The sequence below is a fragment of the Gadus macrocephalus genome, chromosome 5 (assembly GCF_031168955.1).
Source record: "Gadus macrocephalus chromosome 5, ASM3116895v1".
In the NCBI taxonomy this organism is placed as follows: Eukaryota; Metazoa; Chordata; class Actinopteri; order Gadiformes; family Gadidae; genus Gadus; species Gadus macrocephalus.
This window is the reverse complement of record NC_082386.1, coordinates 15517898-15533902: the sequence shown is the minus strand read 5'-3', so window position 1 is coordinate 15533902 and position 16005 is coordinate 15517898. Positions and strand designations below refer to the sequence as shown.

The following is a 16005-nucleotide window of genomic DNA, read 5'->3' as shown; positions in this document are numbered from 1 at the left end:
AAATGTGCAAAGCAATTAAGCACTCAAACCATTGTATACGTTTTGTTGGACTATGAAAACACTTGAAAGAGGATTCTGTTTGATTACAGAGGTACATGTTTACTCAGTTCCTATGATGCTTACAATCAATGTCAAATCTTGACATAAACAGCCAATGTGAGAGGCTTTGAACTGAACGTAAACAGACCGGACAGTGGCAGGCAGTTCTGCCCCAGCTGTCTCGTTTTCTCGCAGTTTCAGTGCCCAACATTCCAGCTGTCTGATGTCATGGATTCAAACCCTTCGAGTATTCCGCCGCCACAAACGCACTATAACCCGCTTCAATTGGTATCGGCCTTTGAAAAAAAGTAGTTTTCGACTGAGGGACCTTGTTAATAATCGTAAGTAATTCGATAATAAGCCCATTTTTAAAGGTTCGTCAAACGTTGAGCAACAGTTGCTAAGCGAGGAACAATGTCGTGGCGGATGTGGAGGGGATCCACTTGTTGCTCTCTGCCCCAGGAAGTGGAACTAGGCCGGGACTTGACTGAACTATCTGGGAGCTACTATGGAGCCTGGAGTGCAACGCTTGTTTACCGCTCAACTTCTAGTGTGTGAAATTTAGTTCATTTAGATGGCTTTTCTCTCAACGCGGAGCTCGCATCATATCCGCGTTCTCGACTAGTTTCTTGCTGGCCTAAAAGCCGAAGCAAAATCGGAACCTAAACCACAAAACGGTACTGTTCACGTTATTTGCGATATAAGCAGCGACGTCAGCTTTACTTGGGGTTAGGTCTACTTGCTGGAGCACTAGCTAATGGGCTAACGCTACTTTGGATGTCTAACGGTTTAAAATACATTGAATGACATATGTTTCGCAATCTAAATAAAACTTGCCATTGCGTTGTTTTCCCAAACTTTATGATAATGCCCGAACATTCTAGTAATTTGCCATACTAAAGAGCCCTTCTGTTATAATGTGGAGGATGATGATTTTGGGAAGCAGACATTGCAAGCAGCAGGGATTTCAAATGTGGTTGTTGTCGCCCACATATGTGCCCTCTAGTCTGGCTGTGGATACGAGTATTCCCTGGAACTGGAGTCACTTCTAGCACTACCAAATGCATGGCCATTTAGCTACTTGTATGTATTAAAATTGGTGGTCGTTCGTAATAACACATTCCACCACATAGTTTATGTTATTTACTGATTACTGTTATGCTATATGGTGGCGCGGTCGAGTTTGACATGACCATAGACCATGACCCTGTTGACCAAATAGATATTACGTTTTGGTAATGGTGTCTACTGTTTCACTTGAAATAATTGTCATAATTTTTTTGTTTCCAGGTCTGCCTGTGGATTATGATTCCGATGTCTGATTGCCCTCATAATAGCGCAGTATCTGGAGAGACAGACGGCGGCAAGTTTAATCTAACGGGAGTGAAAAAGTCTCTTCTATTGTGGGATTGTGAAACATGCCCTTGCCATTTGGCTTAAAACTCAAAAGGACCCGAAGGTATAATGTTTCCAGCAAGAGTTGTCTCGTCACTCGGATTCAGCTGCTCAATAGAGAGTTTGTTGAGTTTACACTTTCTGTGGAGAGTACTGGACAGGAATGTTTGGAGGCCGTTGCACAGAGACTGGAGTTAAGAGAGGTACGCATATTTATTTGAACACCACATTGGACATGTCTGTAATTTAGATATCTTTTGAAATGTTGTATGTTTGAGAAGAAAAATTGGTCTGTCATCAATCAATCATTGTTAACTCATTCATTTGATCCGATATTGTATTTCTGGTACAGGAAACAAAAATGTGTAATTGGCCTATACCTTCACCATATAAATCCGCCATGTCTTAAGTTGATACCGGTCACAATTTACTCCTTGAATACGGATGCAGCAGTTACTTGAACAGAGTTATGACACACAATTGTACGGCACTAGTGTTGTGTCATAGGGATTCTTGACCCACTGGATTTTGCAATCAAAATGTTGCATTCAGGGTCAATGTGTTTATTCACTACTATAGAGCATATACCATATGATACCATCCCATCAGGTCACCACAGAGGTACGATGGTGGAATTTAATGAGATCACTTTTAACTGCAGTATTTTTCTACCAGCATTCAGTAGCATGCATCCGATTGCTTGTTTAATCAGTTTGTTTGCTCAACTTCGCAAGTGCATACCATGCTCTGTGGAGTCATGTGGTGCTTACTCTTGTTTGTCATTTATTAGAGAAGGGTTGTATCAGGTTCTTCTCGGTATGACGGTCACGAAGGACAACAATAAGGTGTTGTTTTGTGATTAGAACACGTTACACATCCCGTGTCAAACAACAATCTTAAAGGTTCACTCTCAGCAGTGTCTATTTCAGACACTTTCTGCCAGATAACCGCAAGAGTGGGCGAAGAATGACATTGTAAATGATGTCTATAAATTTGGCTGATTTGTCTAATTGATTTAATATCATGGCTCATTGGGCTGATAGCTCCATAGGTGTTGACACTTCTGAATTCATGTTAACTAGACCTTTCCACCGGGAAGTGTTTTGTCATTCAAATATGTTACTATGTTACAATCATATTTAAATAACTTATGTGATTACCTTGACCTTTCCTTCCCAGATAACATTCTTCAGCCTTTGGTACTACAACAAGCAGAACCAGCAAAGATGGATTGACCTGGAGAAACCATTGAAGAAGCAGCTGGACAAGTATGGCCTGGAGCCCACTGTTTACTTTGGAGTGGTGTTTTACGTGCCCAGTGTGGGGCAGCTCCAGCAGGAGATCACAAGGTGAGTTCCCACAGACACCACCTTGGAATGTGTCAAGTATGCAGCAATGACTGCTTCTTTCAATTCTATTGGGAATATTTGTGCCACCCTATTTTCTACTTCAGCAAACTCATGTGGCCTAGGGGATGGAAAACATGTATTTTTACATGTATTTAAATTATGGATTTTTCCAACGCCGCAACCCCTATCATGTTTGAATTTAATACCTCCGGGACTGTTGGCAATGCTAAACACCAGATTAAAAGGGAACACAACCACTTCGTAGCATGTTGAACATGCGTTGGCAAATTATCCTTATTTCTAGCCAAGGTGGCCTTCTTATAAACAGCTTGACTTGTGTTTCTGTGCAGTAGTTTAGGAGTACATTCTGACACCCTGGTCAGGTTTTTGCAAAGACTTGGCCCTAACCCATTTTTCTGGCACTCAGAACCAGGATCCCATTACTTTATTTGGTCCAGCCTAATAGTGTCTTTAAACCCAGACCCTCTATCTTACTATTCATGTTTTTATGTGGTTGGTGAGCAGGTTATAAGACACTGCATAGTAAATCTATTGGTACACAAAAGAGGGAGGGAAAAAAAAACGATACACTGACTGACTGTCATCATGTGAGCAGTAAATGTTCTGTTAGTCACATAGCTTATTTAGGTCGTATTATACAATGATTTGGAATATTATGTTTCCATGTGATTTCTCAGAAACCATTTTGTTATTTTGGTTGTATAACGTTTAATGGCTTATTGTGTAATAACCTCCATTACCACCAACAAGTAATCTATACAAGAAATACTGTGCATATAAAGACAGTCCAACATAGAGCTTGGGAGGGGAGCGCCACATGTTTTTAGTACCAGTTTGTTTCATTGTAACATATCTTTTGACCCAATCATCTAAAGCTAGTGTATTTACAACTGAAAGACCTATCATTCAAAAGCCATATTGTGACATTGGCACAATGAACTCTGAATGACTCATACCTCAAATGTATATGAATTAATTGTTCATGCATGTCAGACTTCATAATGGCTTCATGCCACTTACTGGCAAATTGAATACAAGAGGCAAATTGGTTGATGTTTTCGAGTGTTTTCTAATCTCTGTGAATCTCTTCTATCCTTGTAGATATCAGTATTACCTACAGCTAAAGAAAGATGTTCTGGAGGGAAGAATCCCATGCTCAATTGAACAAGCTATTCGTTTGGCTGGATTGGCCGTTCAAGGTAATGTGAACCCTTGATGGTGCATATTATATGGCTTTCATGTCGCGTGTAAGGCTGTGGTCAACATCCCACAGTTGTCTAGCTGTTAAAAAAGGTATGGCAAACTTTGGAAGACAAACGCCACCATTGTTACTGAAATTAAAGTAGCATTCTAATCGTGCCACACCCAATTTAACACGGTATGCAAATCGAAGCCATTCCTTTATTTGTTCAAACTTCACTATGTGACTTGCAAACAGAATAACACCCCAGCTAACACATGAATTGCGATTTGGAAAAAGGATGCTACATGTTGAACCAATCTTTTCTAGCTTTGGTAAATTCAGAGCTGCTGGAGGATTGTTAATATAAAAATGATGGACTATACTACTCCTTTGGCGGAGTTGACTGTTATTGGTCAACAAACGTTTTGTGTTATCTTAATTGAAAATAATGGCACAATGAAAAAACGTCAACATTTCTCACTATTCCTCAATTCCACAAGTTTGTTTTGTGATAACCGTCCTATTGAAGATGAGGATGCATTTTTTGTGTAAACATCAACTCAGCAACCCCTAAGGAATTTATATTGCCTTTTCATTTAATATAGAGCCGCTTAACAAGCCAGTTTCAAGCCTAAACCAACCCATAAAATCCAGTGGTGTGCGTGTGAGTGTGAAATCACTTTGCGTGAGGTCTCAGCCTCAGACATTTCCTAAGCCTGTGTCCGGCCATAAGAATCTCAGACACTTCTGGCAAAATGATACAGCGCTATGCAAGTCACTGGGTGTTACCTCAGCCGGACTCAATGACTGAGGTCATTGACTGAAACAGTCGTGTCCAAGCGGCTGACTCATTGCTTAAACCACTACCTGGTTACTACCAGGGTTAACAATGAATCTAAAACCTTGTTCAACAGTCATGCTTCCGTATACATTTTATACGGAAAGTTTAAGGTGTGTGTGTGTGTGTGTGTGTGTGTGTGTGTGTGTGTGTGTGTGTGTGTGTGTGTGTGTGTGTGTGTGTGTGTGTGTGTGTGTGTGTGTGTGTGTGTGTGTGTGTGTGCGTGTGTGTGTGTGTGTGTGTGTGTGTGTGGCTAAATATACTGTAGCATAGTGCAATCCAAAGGTTAGTGGTAGCCTTAGGCCCTTTAAAGATTCTTGGTATATTCCGCATAGCTGGGAGCATGGCCAGCTGGCCAGGAATCTGCTTTGGATCAAGATGGTTTCAGACATTGAAGCAATGCCTTTCCATATCAAATGGGTCCCCTTCACTCCTAAAATTAGCCCGGTCTGGTCATCGTACACCACAGGTTCCTTAATAGATGTCATGCCATTCAAAAAAATTTGCTTGGAAAAGTCAGTGTCGGGTCAAATGCATGATTTATATGATTCTGAATGTTGGTAAACAATATAATTGTATTTAAATGCAAGAGAGCACACGGATATAAAACAATTTACCTGTGTAATTGTTAAAGTTCTTCTTTTTTTTTTTTTTTTTCAAAAGCTGACTTTGGAGACTTCAACAGATATGATTCTCAGGAGTTCCTCCAGAAGTTTGTGCTGTTCCCAATTGTAAGTTATTATTTTTGTTCCTTATAACTCTGTAGATATTGGCTGCAATTGCTCTTTGTAATGCAACATTTCTTTCATAAATGTGTATTTTCTCGCCAGGGCTGGATCCAGGATGAGCGCGTACTGGAAGAGGCAACCCAGAAGGTGGCTCTTCTCTACCAGAGCTACCGGTAAGAACGTTTTCCATTTTCTTTCCAGTTCTCCATCTGCCATTTATTTTGCATTGCTTTACATACCCTCACCCGACAAACACGTTCACATCTCTCGGACGCAGGCGCAAAGGACTCTTAGCTCTGTCTCGCCTATCTAGGCCAGTTGGCCCTTTCTGTGGATCTTTTCGACCGCATCTGGTGTGTGTTAGTCGGCGCGTCGACAAACTTTGATTTCTTGTGATTTATACATGGATGGGCCCAAAAGAAAGCCCACAGCTGGAGCTCGCCCAGCCTCCCTGAACCTTGAGTCTTCGTTCTTTTGCCTTTTCTCAGTCATCTCATCTGGTCCAGAGCAGACGTTCTCCATCTGTCTCCTCCATCACGTTCCACTTCTATCTGCTGGGATTCATTTTCCCTTTGCTCGTTTTCCATTTACTTTCCCCTCATGCTTTAGATTATCTCCTGTAAAACTCACAGAACACATTCTTCACCCAACCTACAGATTCGGAATACACTGGTAACAGCTGTTCTGTATCTCAGAAGGTGGATCCTGCTAGACTCGTAAAGTACTATTGTGATCCTGTCGGAAGAGGAGAGCCCTCACCCAACATATTCTGTGGTTCTCATTGATTGCTGTGTTTTGTTCCTCCCATCTCAGGGGACTGCCTGCCCCAGAGGCAGAGATGCTGTACATGCAGGAAGTGGAGAAAATGGAGGGCTATGGCCAGGAGAGCTATCAGGCCAAGGTAACCTCAACCTAAAGCTTAAAGAAGCCATTGGGACAGTTTAATAAGTACAGTTATAATACAACCTTATTCAACATGTACTCCTTTTTAATTTGTAGAAACAGTTTTGATTTGTAAAAAAAGTGGGAAAATACTGTGATATTAATTTTAGCTAATACCGCCCACCCCTCATGTATAGTATACCATAGATTCATTCTGGACAATGAAAATCTGCCAGTAAGGCAAGTGTTGGGTCTATGAGCCTAATGAACATGCAATATAAAGGGGGTTGTTAGGAGGTGGGTTTGATCTGCGTGGGTTCAGTATGTCTCGATGCTTGTGTTATTTATATCCTCCCCTAAATCCCAACAGGATGGCACAGGAACAGACATCGTCCTCGGAGCTTGTCTGGACGGCATCTTTGTCAAGCACAAAAATGGCAGGCCACCAATTGTATTTAAGTACGTCTCAAAAATACACCGGGGAATGTCTTGCGTGTCTTTACGACGATGCCACAGAACGATGAAACCAGATCTGTTGATAAATGTGCCACTTTAAGCAAAAGCTCATTGTAGGTGTTTTCCCTAATGCTGTTACCGTAGAAGGAGGGTCAAGTCGTCGGCCAACATGCATAGAGTTAGGTGACGCATTCCTGACTTATTCTTGGGCAATGTTATGGCTTGCGATGTTACCCGTTTCCTTCAGACCTTTCCTTTCCTTCCTGAATATTTCCCAAGAGGGACAGACATAAAAAGCCATTGAAAGCATTGCTTTTGAATCTAGTGCATGTTTTTAATTTAGTGTTGGCCTGTTCTGTATTGTGTCTGCGCAGTGCGGTGCATAATATATAGCTTGGCCCTTGAACATAGAATATTTATTTTCCAGCAATGCTTTTATTAAATGTTTTATTGTCTGCGTTCCCACACCAAGTAAACTCCCTTTGAGGTTTCTCTGTCGTTAAAGTATGTGACCACGCTGACGTCATTTCATTTTCCCTTCTTTGTCACTCGCTTCTCTAATTGGTTGTGTAGGTGGAATGAAATTAACAACATGAGTCACAACAAGTCCTTCTTCGCACTGGAGCTAGCAAACAAAGAGGAAAGCGTTCAGTTTCAGACCGTAAGTGCCACTCACCGACCCCCTCCCGTTATGTTACGGAGTGTCTGCATTCTAGAAATAGACCGTCTGGTTAGGATATATGTTACCAGTGTGTCCCCTACAAAGCATGTGTGGGTGTGTGGTTTAACATGCAGGGTCAAAATGCCATATTCCATCTTCAGAAAGATATTTTACTGGACCTAAAATGCCTTATCGCCATCTGCACAAAAATGTTAACATCCAAAATCTCTCCCTTTTCCTAGGAAGACATGGAAACCTCCAAATACGTCTGCCGGATGTGTCTGGCCAGACACAAGTTCTATAAGATTAACAAGAGTAGCCTGTAAGTGTGTCTGTTGTTAACACGTCTAGCCTAGTTCCTGCCTGTCTCCTGTGCCTTAGCCAGTGCGCACGTGTACTTGGTGTGCATGTCGTCTTTGGTGTGGCCTCACTCCTCTCCCCCTCTGCTCCTCTCTCTTTAGAGGGGAGTGTGAATCCCCGCCTTCCCAGGCCTCCCAGAAGTCCATACTCACTCTTTCCTTCCCTCGCTTTCCAATGCTCTCTCGTCCCTCTCTGCCTTCTAATAAGGGGTGAGCAACACTGGTTCAGCCACCGCCTACCAACTGGTATGCCTGCCAACCAGGTGCCAACGCCCACCTCTGGCTCTCCAGTCAGTTCCGTCCCCCCCCCCCCCCCCCCCCCCACCTTTCACCCCTCACATCCAAAGGGACAATTAGCTTGTGGGCCTTTTGTGTAAACAGAATTTTCTTTTTGAAAGATGCTCTTTGGCTTCATCTTCTTGGATCCTGTTGAGATTATTTGATCAAGCCAACAACCACAGGGTAGTCTACGTGGAACCAAACCTCCCCCGACTTATCTACGGAGAGTTTGAGTTCACTAAGAAATCTGTTGCCAAAAATATGCAACCCGGAACCTTCCGCCTAATATCCAATCGTTTATTATTCCTTGTACTATTAATGTTTTTTCTTCCTCAGTCAATCCCAACCGACCGTTGTTAACCCGGTCAGACGAAGATCGTCGACCCGGATGTCTCTGGTAAGTCCTAGCCCCTCTCACACACATCAGTTTGCCCTAACTTAACAGTCGTACGCCAAACCAACCAAGCTTGGCCAACAATAATCTACAATAATATAACTCAATGTTACACACAATTCATTATTTTCTTGTTGCCATTAACCCTTTCCCTAAATCGCTCTATTATGTTCCGATGTTGCTCTTCAGCCAAAGCCACCATTCATGATGCCCCCGCCTCAAATGCACTACCACTCAAACGGTCACTTCACGGAGCCTTACACAACGTCCCAAGGTAGGAACCCTGTCCGGACATCTGAATAATCCCACTATTCCCCCCCCCCCATGTATCGAGACGTTGAATGACCTCCCACTAACTACCGGTGCTCTGCCGTCCGGCCTCCTCACGCTCTCCAGACAACCTGTACATGAACAACCAGAACGGCTACTACTACCACTCGCAGACCAGCCTGGACCGCTCCCCGCTGGAGTACGGCAGCGGGGGGCGCCTGCGCAACGGCAGCGTGTACAGCGCCCACAGCACCAGCTCCCTCACCAACCCGCAGCACTACATGCAGCCCTCGCCCATGTCCTCCAACCCCTCCATCACGGGCAGCGACGTCACGCGGCCCGACTACGTGCCGTCGCACCGGCACAGCGCGCTCATCCCGCCCTCGTACCGCGCCACGCCCGACTACGAGACGGTGATGCGGCAGAAGACCCGGGGCCCCGGGGCCGTGGTGCTGGCGCCGGAGCACCGCCAGAGCCACTCCATGCGGAACCTCAACATCGGCAACTCGTACGCCTACAGCCGGCCCGACCCGCTGGTGTACAGCCAGCCGGAGATCCGGGTGGAGCACGGCGGCGGCGGCGGCGGCCACCTCCAGCACTACCCCTTCCACCTCAACTCCAGCTTCCACAGCCCCTCGCCGTACCCGTACCCCGCCGACCGGCGGCCCGTGGTGGGCGCCGTCAGCGTGCCGGAGCTCACCAACGTCCAGCTGCAGCAGGCCCAGGAGTACCCGGCGCCCAACATCATGCGGACGCAGGTGTACCGCCCGCCGCCGCCCTACCCCTACGCCCACCCGCGGCCCGCCAACAGCACGCCGGACCTCTCCCGCCACCTGTACGTCAGCAGCAGCAACCCGGACCTGATCGTGACGCGCCGCGTGCACCACTCGGTGCAGACCTTCCAGGAGGACAGCCTGCCCGTGGCCCACTCCCTCCAGGAGGTGTCGGAGCCGCTGCTCCAGACGGGGCCCACGCAGCGCTACCCGCACGGCGCCCACAAGCGCAACTCCATCGAGATCGCCGGCCTGGGCTACAGCCTGGAGGGCCTCCGGGTCAAAGAGAGAGCCGCGTCCTCGTCGGCCGCCGACATCGCCACGCCGCCTGCCGCCGCCCGCGGCCAGCCCTCGCAGGGCTCCCAGCTCAACGTGTTCCTGGAACGCACCAAGACGGACGACGGGGCGGGCCCGAAGGGGGACGCGCACTACGGACACAAGAAGTCCCTCTCGGACGCCACCATGCTGGTGCACAGCAGCGGCGAGGAGGAGGAGTTTGAGGAGGACGCCGGGCGCCGTACGCCGCTTTCCCAGGACGCGCTGGCGTCCGTGTTGCCCGAGCAACGTCCGCGGCGCAGCCTGACGTCCCTCTGCTCTCTGACGGCTCACGAGCAGACCCCCCCGGAGCCGCCGCCCGCCTACCCCGTGGGCCTCCCGTTGGACCCCGCCCTCGCCGGCGCCCTGGGCTACCAGCCCCACCCTCTGGTGCAGGACCTGGAGCCGCGCTACCTGCTCTCAGAGCTCCGGCAGCCCAGGATCATGCCCTCGGTGTCGGAGGGAGACCTGAGCAGTCAGCCCAAGAAGGACTTCAAGAAGAGGCCCGTGTCCGACGTTCCCGCTGCGAAGAAGACCATTGAAGGGCTGCCACCTCCGGTAAGTTGTTTGTCCTCCTAGGCTCCTCCTAGGCTCCTGGCTGGGTAGCCTTGAATCCTTCTATATAATGATATTTTTTACATGTCTTTTACTTGTCACTTATTATTACACTGCTCCGCGCTTAAAAGCTCGGCCATGAACTTGAAAATCAAGGAATTTTTTAATTTGTGTACTCTTAGGTTTTAAGTCCTTGAAGTGCTTTTTTTTTACCAATTTAAATGTCAAATTTCCTTGTTGCGTGAGAACATCATCTAGGAGTAGTCTTTAAAGAGTAGACCGCATTTTATTACTAATTGAATAGGAATGTGTTGCGCAGATATGTTCATTATTGAATAATTCAAAAAGACAAACTATTTTCAACAATGTTAGTCCTATTATTTATTTTTCCAAACTAAACTGTTTGCATGCCTGAGATACGAAAGGGAAATAATTTCGCCCATTTAAAAGGCACCAACAAGGTTAACCCAAACAATGTTGTCATTTCACACGTGACACACCTGCATCCGCAAAGAATGCAGTCGGAACACCTCTAGGAAGAGAGAACCCGACAGGCGACATTCCCCAAACGCCTGAGAGCCACTTCCTCCTGTATTCTGTGCTGTCCTCCCGAGACACCGGAGACTTTAAACTGCCCACCTTGTCACTCTCCCCTGTCTGGTCATGTTGGCACGGCAGGGCTCGAAGCGTGGGACCCGGGCGGAGGTGAAGAAGATGGGGCCCCTGAAGGTGGCGGCCCTCAACGGTCTGTCGCTGTCGCGGCTGCCCATGCACGACGAGGGCAAAGACGAGCCCGAGAACGCCTCCAACGACGAGAGGGTGAGGGCACCGTCTCCTTCAGCACTCTGTATAATGGAGCCGATCTGTACTCTGTACTGGCTGACTTAGTGTGTGTGTGTGTCAAGTTATTTTACTGCTTATGTAAATTATTTACTATTCAGATGAATTGGACTTTTATACAAAGTAATTTGCAGATGCTTGTCATCTTTCTCTGGAGGTCTACAGCTGGCCTGTGAGTGTTTAGGGTGTAACAGCCTAGCTACTGCCTTGTACAAATGTAGTTCCCCCATCTAAGCTGAATTTATATTTAAAGAGCCAGTGATCCCACTGTTTGAGATGGAATTTGAACACGGTGTGATAACAAAACCAAAAAGTGTTTTGGGAACGAGGGGGGCGTGTCATCCCCATGGTTACGGCCCAGGCCAATGTTATGATACTTTTTGAGTACAGTCGTGTAACACTGTGCCATGTGATTTTTGTAGATGAAATCCCTCACATACCGTAGCGTTGTACCATAGGTGTCCGGGAAGCCTTACCCTCACTCAAACGTGGATATTAAATCCATCGCTGCTCAGATGGAGCATCACCGTCCACACACACTGTGGCGTTACACAATAACTGTCAGAAAAGCGAAACCTTACACCGCAGTCCGCCGCTGCCCAGACAGAGCTCCACACGTCCACACACACCACGCCGCCGGGGCCCCTTGGTTTGTGACGTCTGACTACGTCGGGAAAAAGTAGCCTGGCTTCACGAAAAGAACGGCATCTCCGTACGCAGCAGAGTGGAACGTTCACGTGTTGTTTTGGGATGAATGGCAAAAACATAAAATTGTACCCCTTTTTCCTCTTAATCTGCGACTTAATTCAGTATGTGATTAAATGGCACAGTGACTACGTTGATGATCATATAAGACGCCTTACCACGTTTAAAACGTTTTGGGTTCACTGGCTCTTTAAATCGACAATGTTGTGTTGCGTGCGTTGTGGAGGCCGTTGCATGCCGCATATCACCCGCTGTCTCTACTTCTTTCTGGGTTTATTCATCACAGAGTGTGTGTGTGTGTGTGTGTGTGTCAGTGTAAGGTCCTGGAGCAGCGCATGGAGCAGGGCATGGTGTTCACCGAGTACGAGCAGATCCCCAAGCGCCGGCCGTCGGGCGACTGCGCCATCGCCCAGCAGCCCGAGAACGGCGAGAGGAACCGCTTCCAGGACGTGCTGCCCTACGACGACACGCGCGTGGAGCTGGTGCCCACCAAGGAGAACAACACGGGCTACATCAACGCCTCGCACATCAGAGTGAGAGCCAGGAGCCCTGACCTCACAGTCACATCACTGTGCCTGTCGTCCATCGACGGTGGGACTCACCACTCCGGGGGTCGGCAGTAGCTAGAGCAGGGTGGCAACCGCAAGGTTGCTAGTTCGATCCCCGGCTCCTCCTAGCCGAGTGTCGAGGTGTCCCTGAGCAAGGCACCTCACCCTAACTGCTCCCGACGAGCTGGCTGTCGCCTTGCGTGGTTTAGTCCCGCTGTCGGTGTGAGAATGTGTGCATGCATGGGTGAATGCCTGGCAATATTGTAAAGCGCTTCGGATAAAAAGCGCTATATAAATGCAGGCCATTTACTCACCATATCCAATAACTTGCAGCACACTGGAAGTGTAACTCTTTCAGTGCAAATCAAGAAACGTCTGGTCAACTCCCATTGTTTTGGCCAAAATTGGTAGTGACAGCAGCCGAACCTGACGCAGTGTGTGTGTCCTCGCCCTGTAGGTCACTGTGAGCGGCCATGAGTGGAGCTACATCGCATCGCAGGGCCCCCTGTCCAACACCTGCCAGGACTTCTGGCAGATGGTGTGGGAGCAGGGCGTGTCCATCATCGCTATGGTTACCGCTGAAGAGGTACGTGGCTAAAACGCTGAGATGTCTCCCAAAGGCTAATTTCAAAACATCATTATTACCTCTTACTGTTGACAATTGGGCGCTGGCCTTCTTGAACATGTCCTGGTTGTAAATTAGGATTTGACTAAATCTCCACTTTTGACCGTGTAGTGGTTGGAGAATGGCTGAACCGTTTGTTGTGTGGGAGTGTTGACTCAGTGTTGACTCCGTCTCTCCCGCCGGTTCTGCAGGAGGGCGGTCGGGAGAAGAGCTTCCGCTACTGGCCGCGGCTGGGCTCGCGCCACAACACGGTGACGTACGGCCGCTTCAAGATCACCACCCGCTTCCGGACAGACTCGGGATGCTACGCCACCACCGGCCTCAAGATCAAACACCTGCTCTCGGGCCACGAGAGGACCATCTGGCACCTGCAGTACACCGACTGGCCCGACCACGGCTGTCCAGAGGACTTCAAGGGCTTCCTCAGTGAGTCGTCCAGAGACACCTGCGCTGAATTCAGAGACGTGATTTGTCCAGGGAAAAATTGGACTATAATGATGGTCTTCATTAGGAAATGGCATTCATTTTAAAACATACATACAATCCATGTCTAAACCTTATTTGACTAAGAAACGTGTGTGTGTGTGTGTGTGTGTGTGTGTGTGTGTGTGTGTGTGTGTGTGTGTGTGTGTGTGTGTGTGTGTGTGTGTGTGTGTGTGTGTGTGTGTGTGTGTGTGTGTGTGTGTGTGTGTGTGTGTGTCCTGCAGCCTTCCTGGAGGAGGTCCAGTCCGTGAGGAGGCACACCAACAGCATCAGTGACCCCAAGAACGCCCACCAGCCAGTGCTGGTGCACTGCAGCGCCGGGGTGGGCCGCACGGGGGTGGTCCTCCTCTCAGAGATCATGATCGCCTGTCTGGAGCACAACGAGGTAACCATGACGAGCTCGACAACCAATCAACATAATGATCAATAAAATGCAAAAGACAAAACAAACTAAAGGATTGAACCTGTTGTCTTTTGTCCCAGATGTTCGACGTCCCGACGGTCCTGAGCATGCTCCGTCAGCAGAGGATGATGATGGTGCAGACCATCTCGCAGTACGTCTTCATCTACAAGGTGCTCATCCAGTTCCTGCGCAACTCCAGGCTCATCTAAACCCCACGTCGTCTTTAAACGAACGAGTGGGCGACCGGGATCGTGTCCGCGGCCTGCATCGAATCGGAACCCCCCCCCCCCCCCCCTCTCCTCTTGAGTATTAACGGAGGTCAAAGACTTGAATTAGGATGAGGAAGCGACAGCCAACCCAAAGGACTCGTAGCCACCGCGCTATGCCTCGCCCCATACAGTATTATAATAATCCACTGTGTTATTTACCCTACTTTGAATAATACATGAAGCCCAGCACTTTTTTGGTAAAAGCTGTATATATATATAGAAGAACTTTGGTCACGCTGCAGTAAAAAAAAACATTTTAGATTTTCTTTTTGTATTCAAAACCAGTGGGTCTTTTTATATGATCCAGCTTTTTGTTTGGTTTTCCGAGATGAATGTGTTACTGAATGAAGGTCATTATTTTTTTATCTGATCATGAAGGCGTTAAACATACCTGGTATAGAGGATATTTTTATAGATATTCTTAGGTCTATACTGAGTATAGGGCCCAGAAATTACATATGGACCTGCCACACAGAAGGCTTACTTATCCCACAACCATGAAGCTGAATATAATAATTATAATAAATATCTTGTTAGTCAGGGAGCTATGGCGCTGTTTATCATATTCCCTGTGTGTTGCTATGGACACAATGCTGTACAGCGCACACAATATTGATGTTTCGGTGGATTGACAACTCAGTTCTCAGGTGTTAACCAAAGAATCCTTGTTTATCCCCCAGTCGCATTCATTCACCTGTAACGAGGCTTTACATGGCTGTCTTAGTAACCTTTCACTGGTAATATTTATTTCTTTGTTTTGTTTCCTTTTGAAAGCAAACAATGGTGGTTTAGAAGTCTATTTAACAGGTGTATCACAAAGGACTGTTTTGTATTTACTCGATCCGCACACTCAAAGCAAATACTTTTGTAAGCAGGCTCGATGCCCTAGCAATTTAGTTCAAAACCCACTTTTTTTTTTAACTGTGTGAATGTCATCCTAAAAAATAAGTAATATTATTTTGTATTCAACAATCTGACCTTAAAAGTGCGAAGCAGGTTTATTTGTCATCGGTAGATCTGGAAGACAAACATATTTATAACGACTTCACTAATGTGAGTTGATCATGCTGGCAAATCGGGCTCCCCTAGCCCTCAGTCCAATAAATGCTGTACAACATCTCTTCAATGTTCTATTTCCCACATGTGTGCATTACCTAAGATGTCAGTGATATGCTTTGTAGTAGCCATACTACACATCCATGTGCAGGTGTTCGCGTACCTGCAGAAAGTAATTTATTTAACTATTGGGTACTCAAACCAGCTCTATTGAAGTTTGCATGAAGCGTTGGCTACAGGCTAATTGTTGAATTGGGCAGCATTCAACAAAGATTTGAAAGCCTTGCTTTACTGACTGCTATTGTATTAAACTGTTGTTTCGAGAGCAGCGCATGGGAGAGACATGAGATGGCCTAAAGTCAAGCTTTGATAGACATTTAGTCGATAGTCCACAGCAGTGGAATGCAATTAGAGAATCTTAACCCATTTTAATGCTAGCTTTAGTGTGTTTCTAAACTAGGTACGTTTTTTGTAGCCAAACTGAAAAATGTAAGCATTTGCATTAGGTACACAATGCAATAGTGTTTATTGTCAGAACAAAGGGTTTATTAAACAATGTGAAAATCGTAATTCCCAGGA

The 16005-nt window shown here is 46.7% G+C and overlaps 1 protein-coding gene across 5 annotated transcripts; it reads left to right on the top strand.

The window, feature by feature from the left end:
• Positions 1–200: 200 nt before the first annotated feature.
• Positions 201–15489, top strand: ptpn21 (protein tyrosine phosphatase non-receptor type 21). 5 transcript variants are annotated; one of them, XM_060052719.1, is made up of 21 exons: positions 201–380; positions 1046–1122; positions 1330–1637; positions 2614–2783; positions 3906–4003; positions 5489–5556; positions 5656–5726; positions 6367–6454; positions 6806–6894; positions 7465–7552; positions 7795–7874; positions 8014–8121; positions 8527–8587; positions 8774–8858; positions 8981–10500; positions 11176–11316; positions 12357–12575; positions 13048–13176; positions 13407–13641; positions 13923–14083; positions 14182–15489. In XM_060052719.1, the coding sequence occupies exons 3-21, from the start codon at positions 1458–1460 to the stop codon at positions 14308–14310; spliced, it is 3720 nt and encodes a 1239-aa protein (XP_059908702.1). In that variant the 5' UTR covers positions 201–380; positions 1046–1122; positions 1330–1457; the 3' UTR covers positions 14311–15489. The 5 variants fall into 5 exon arrangements, with proteins under 5 accessions (XP_059908702.1, XP_059908701.1, XP_059908700.1 ...); XM_060052717.1 differs by lacking the exon at positions 201–380 and adding an exon at positions 451–716; XM_060052718.1 differs by lacking the exon at positions 1046–1122.
• The last annotated feature ends 516 nt before the right edge of the window (positions 15490–16005 follow it).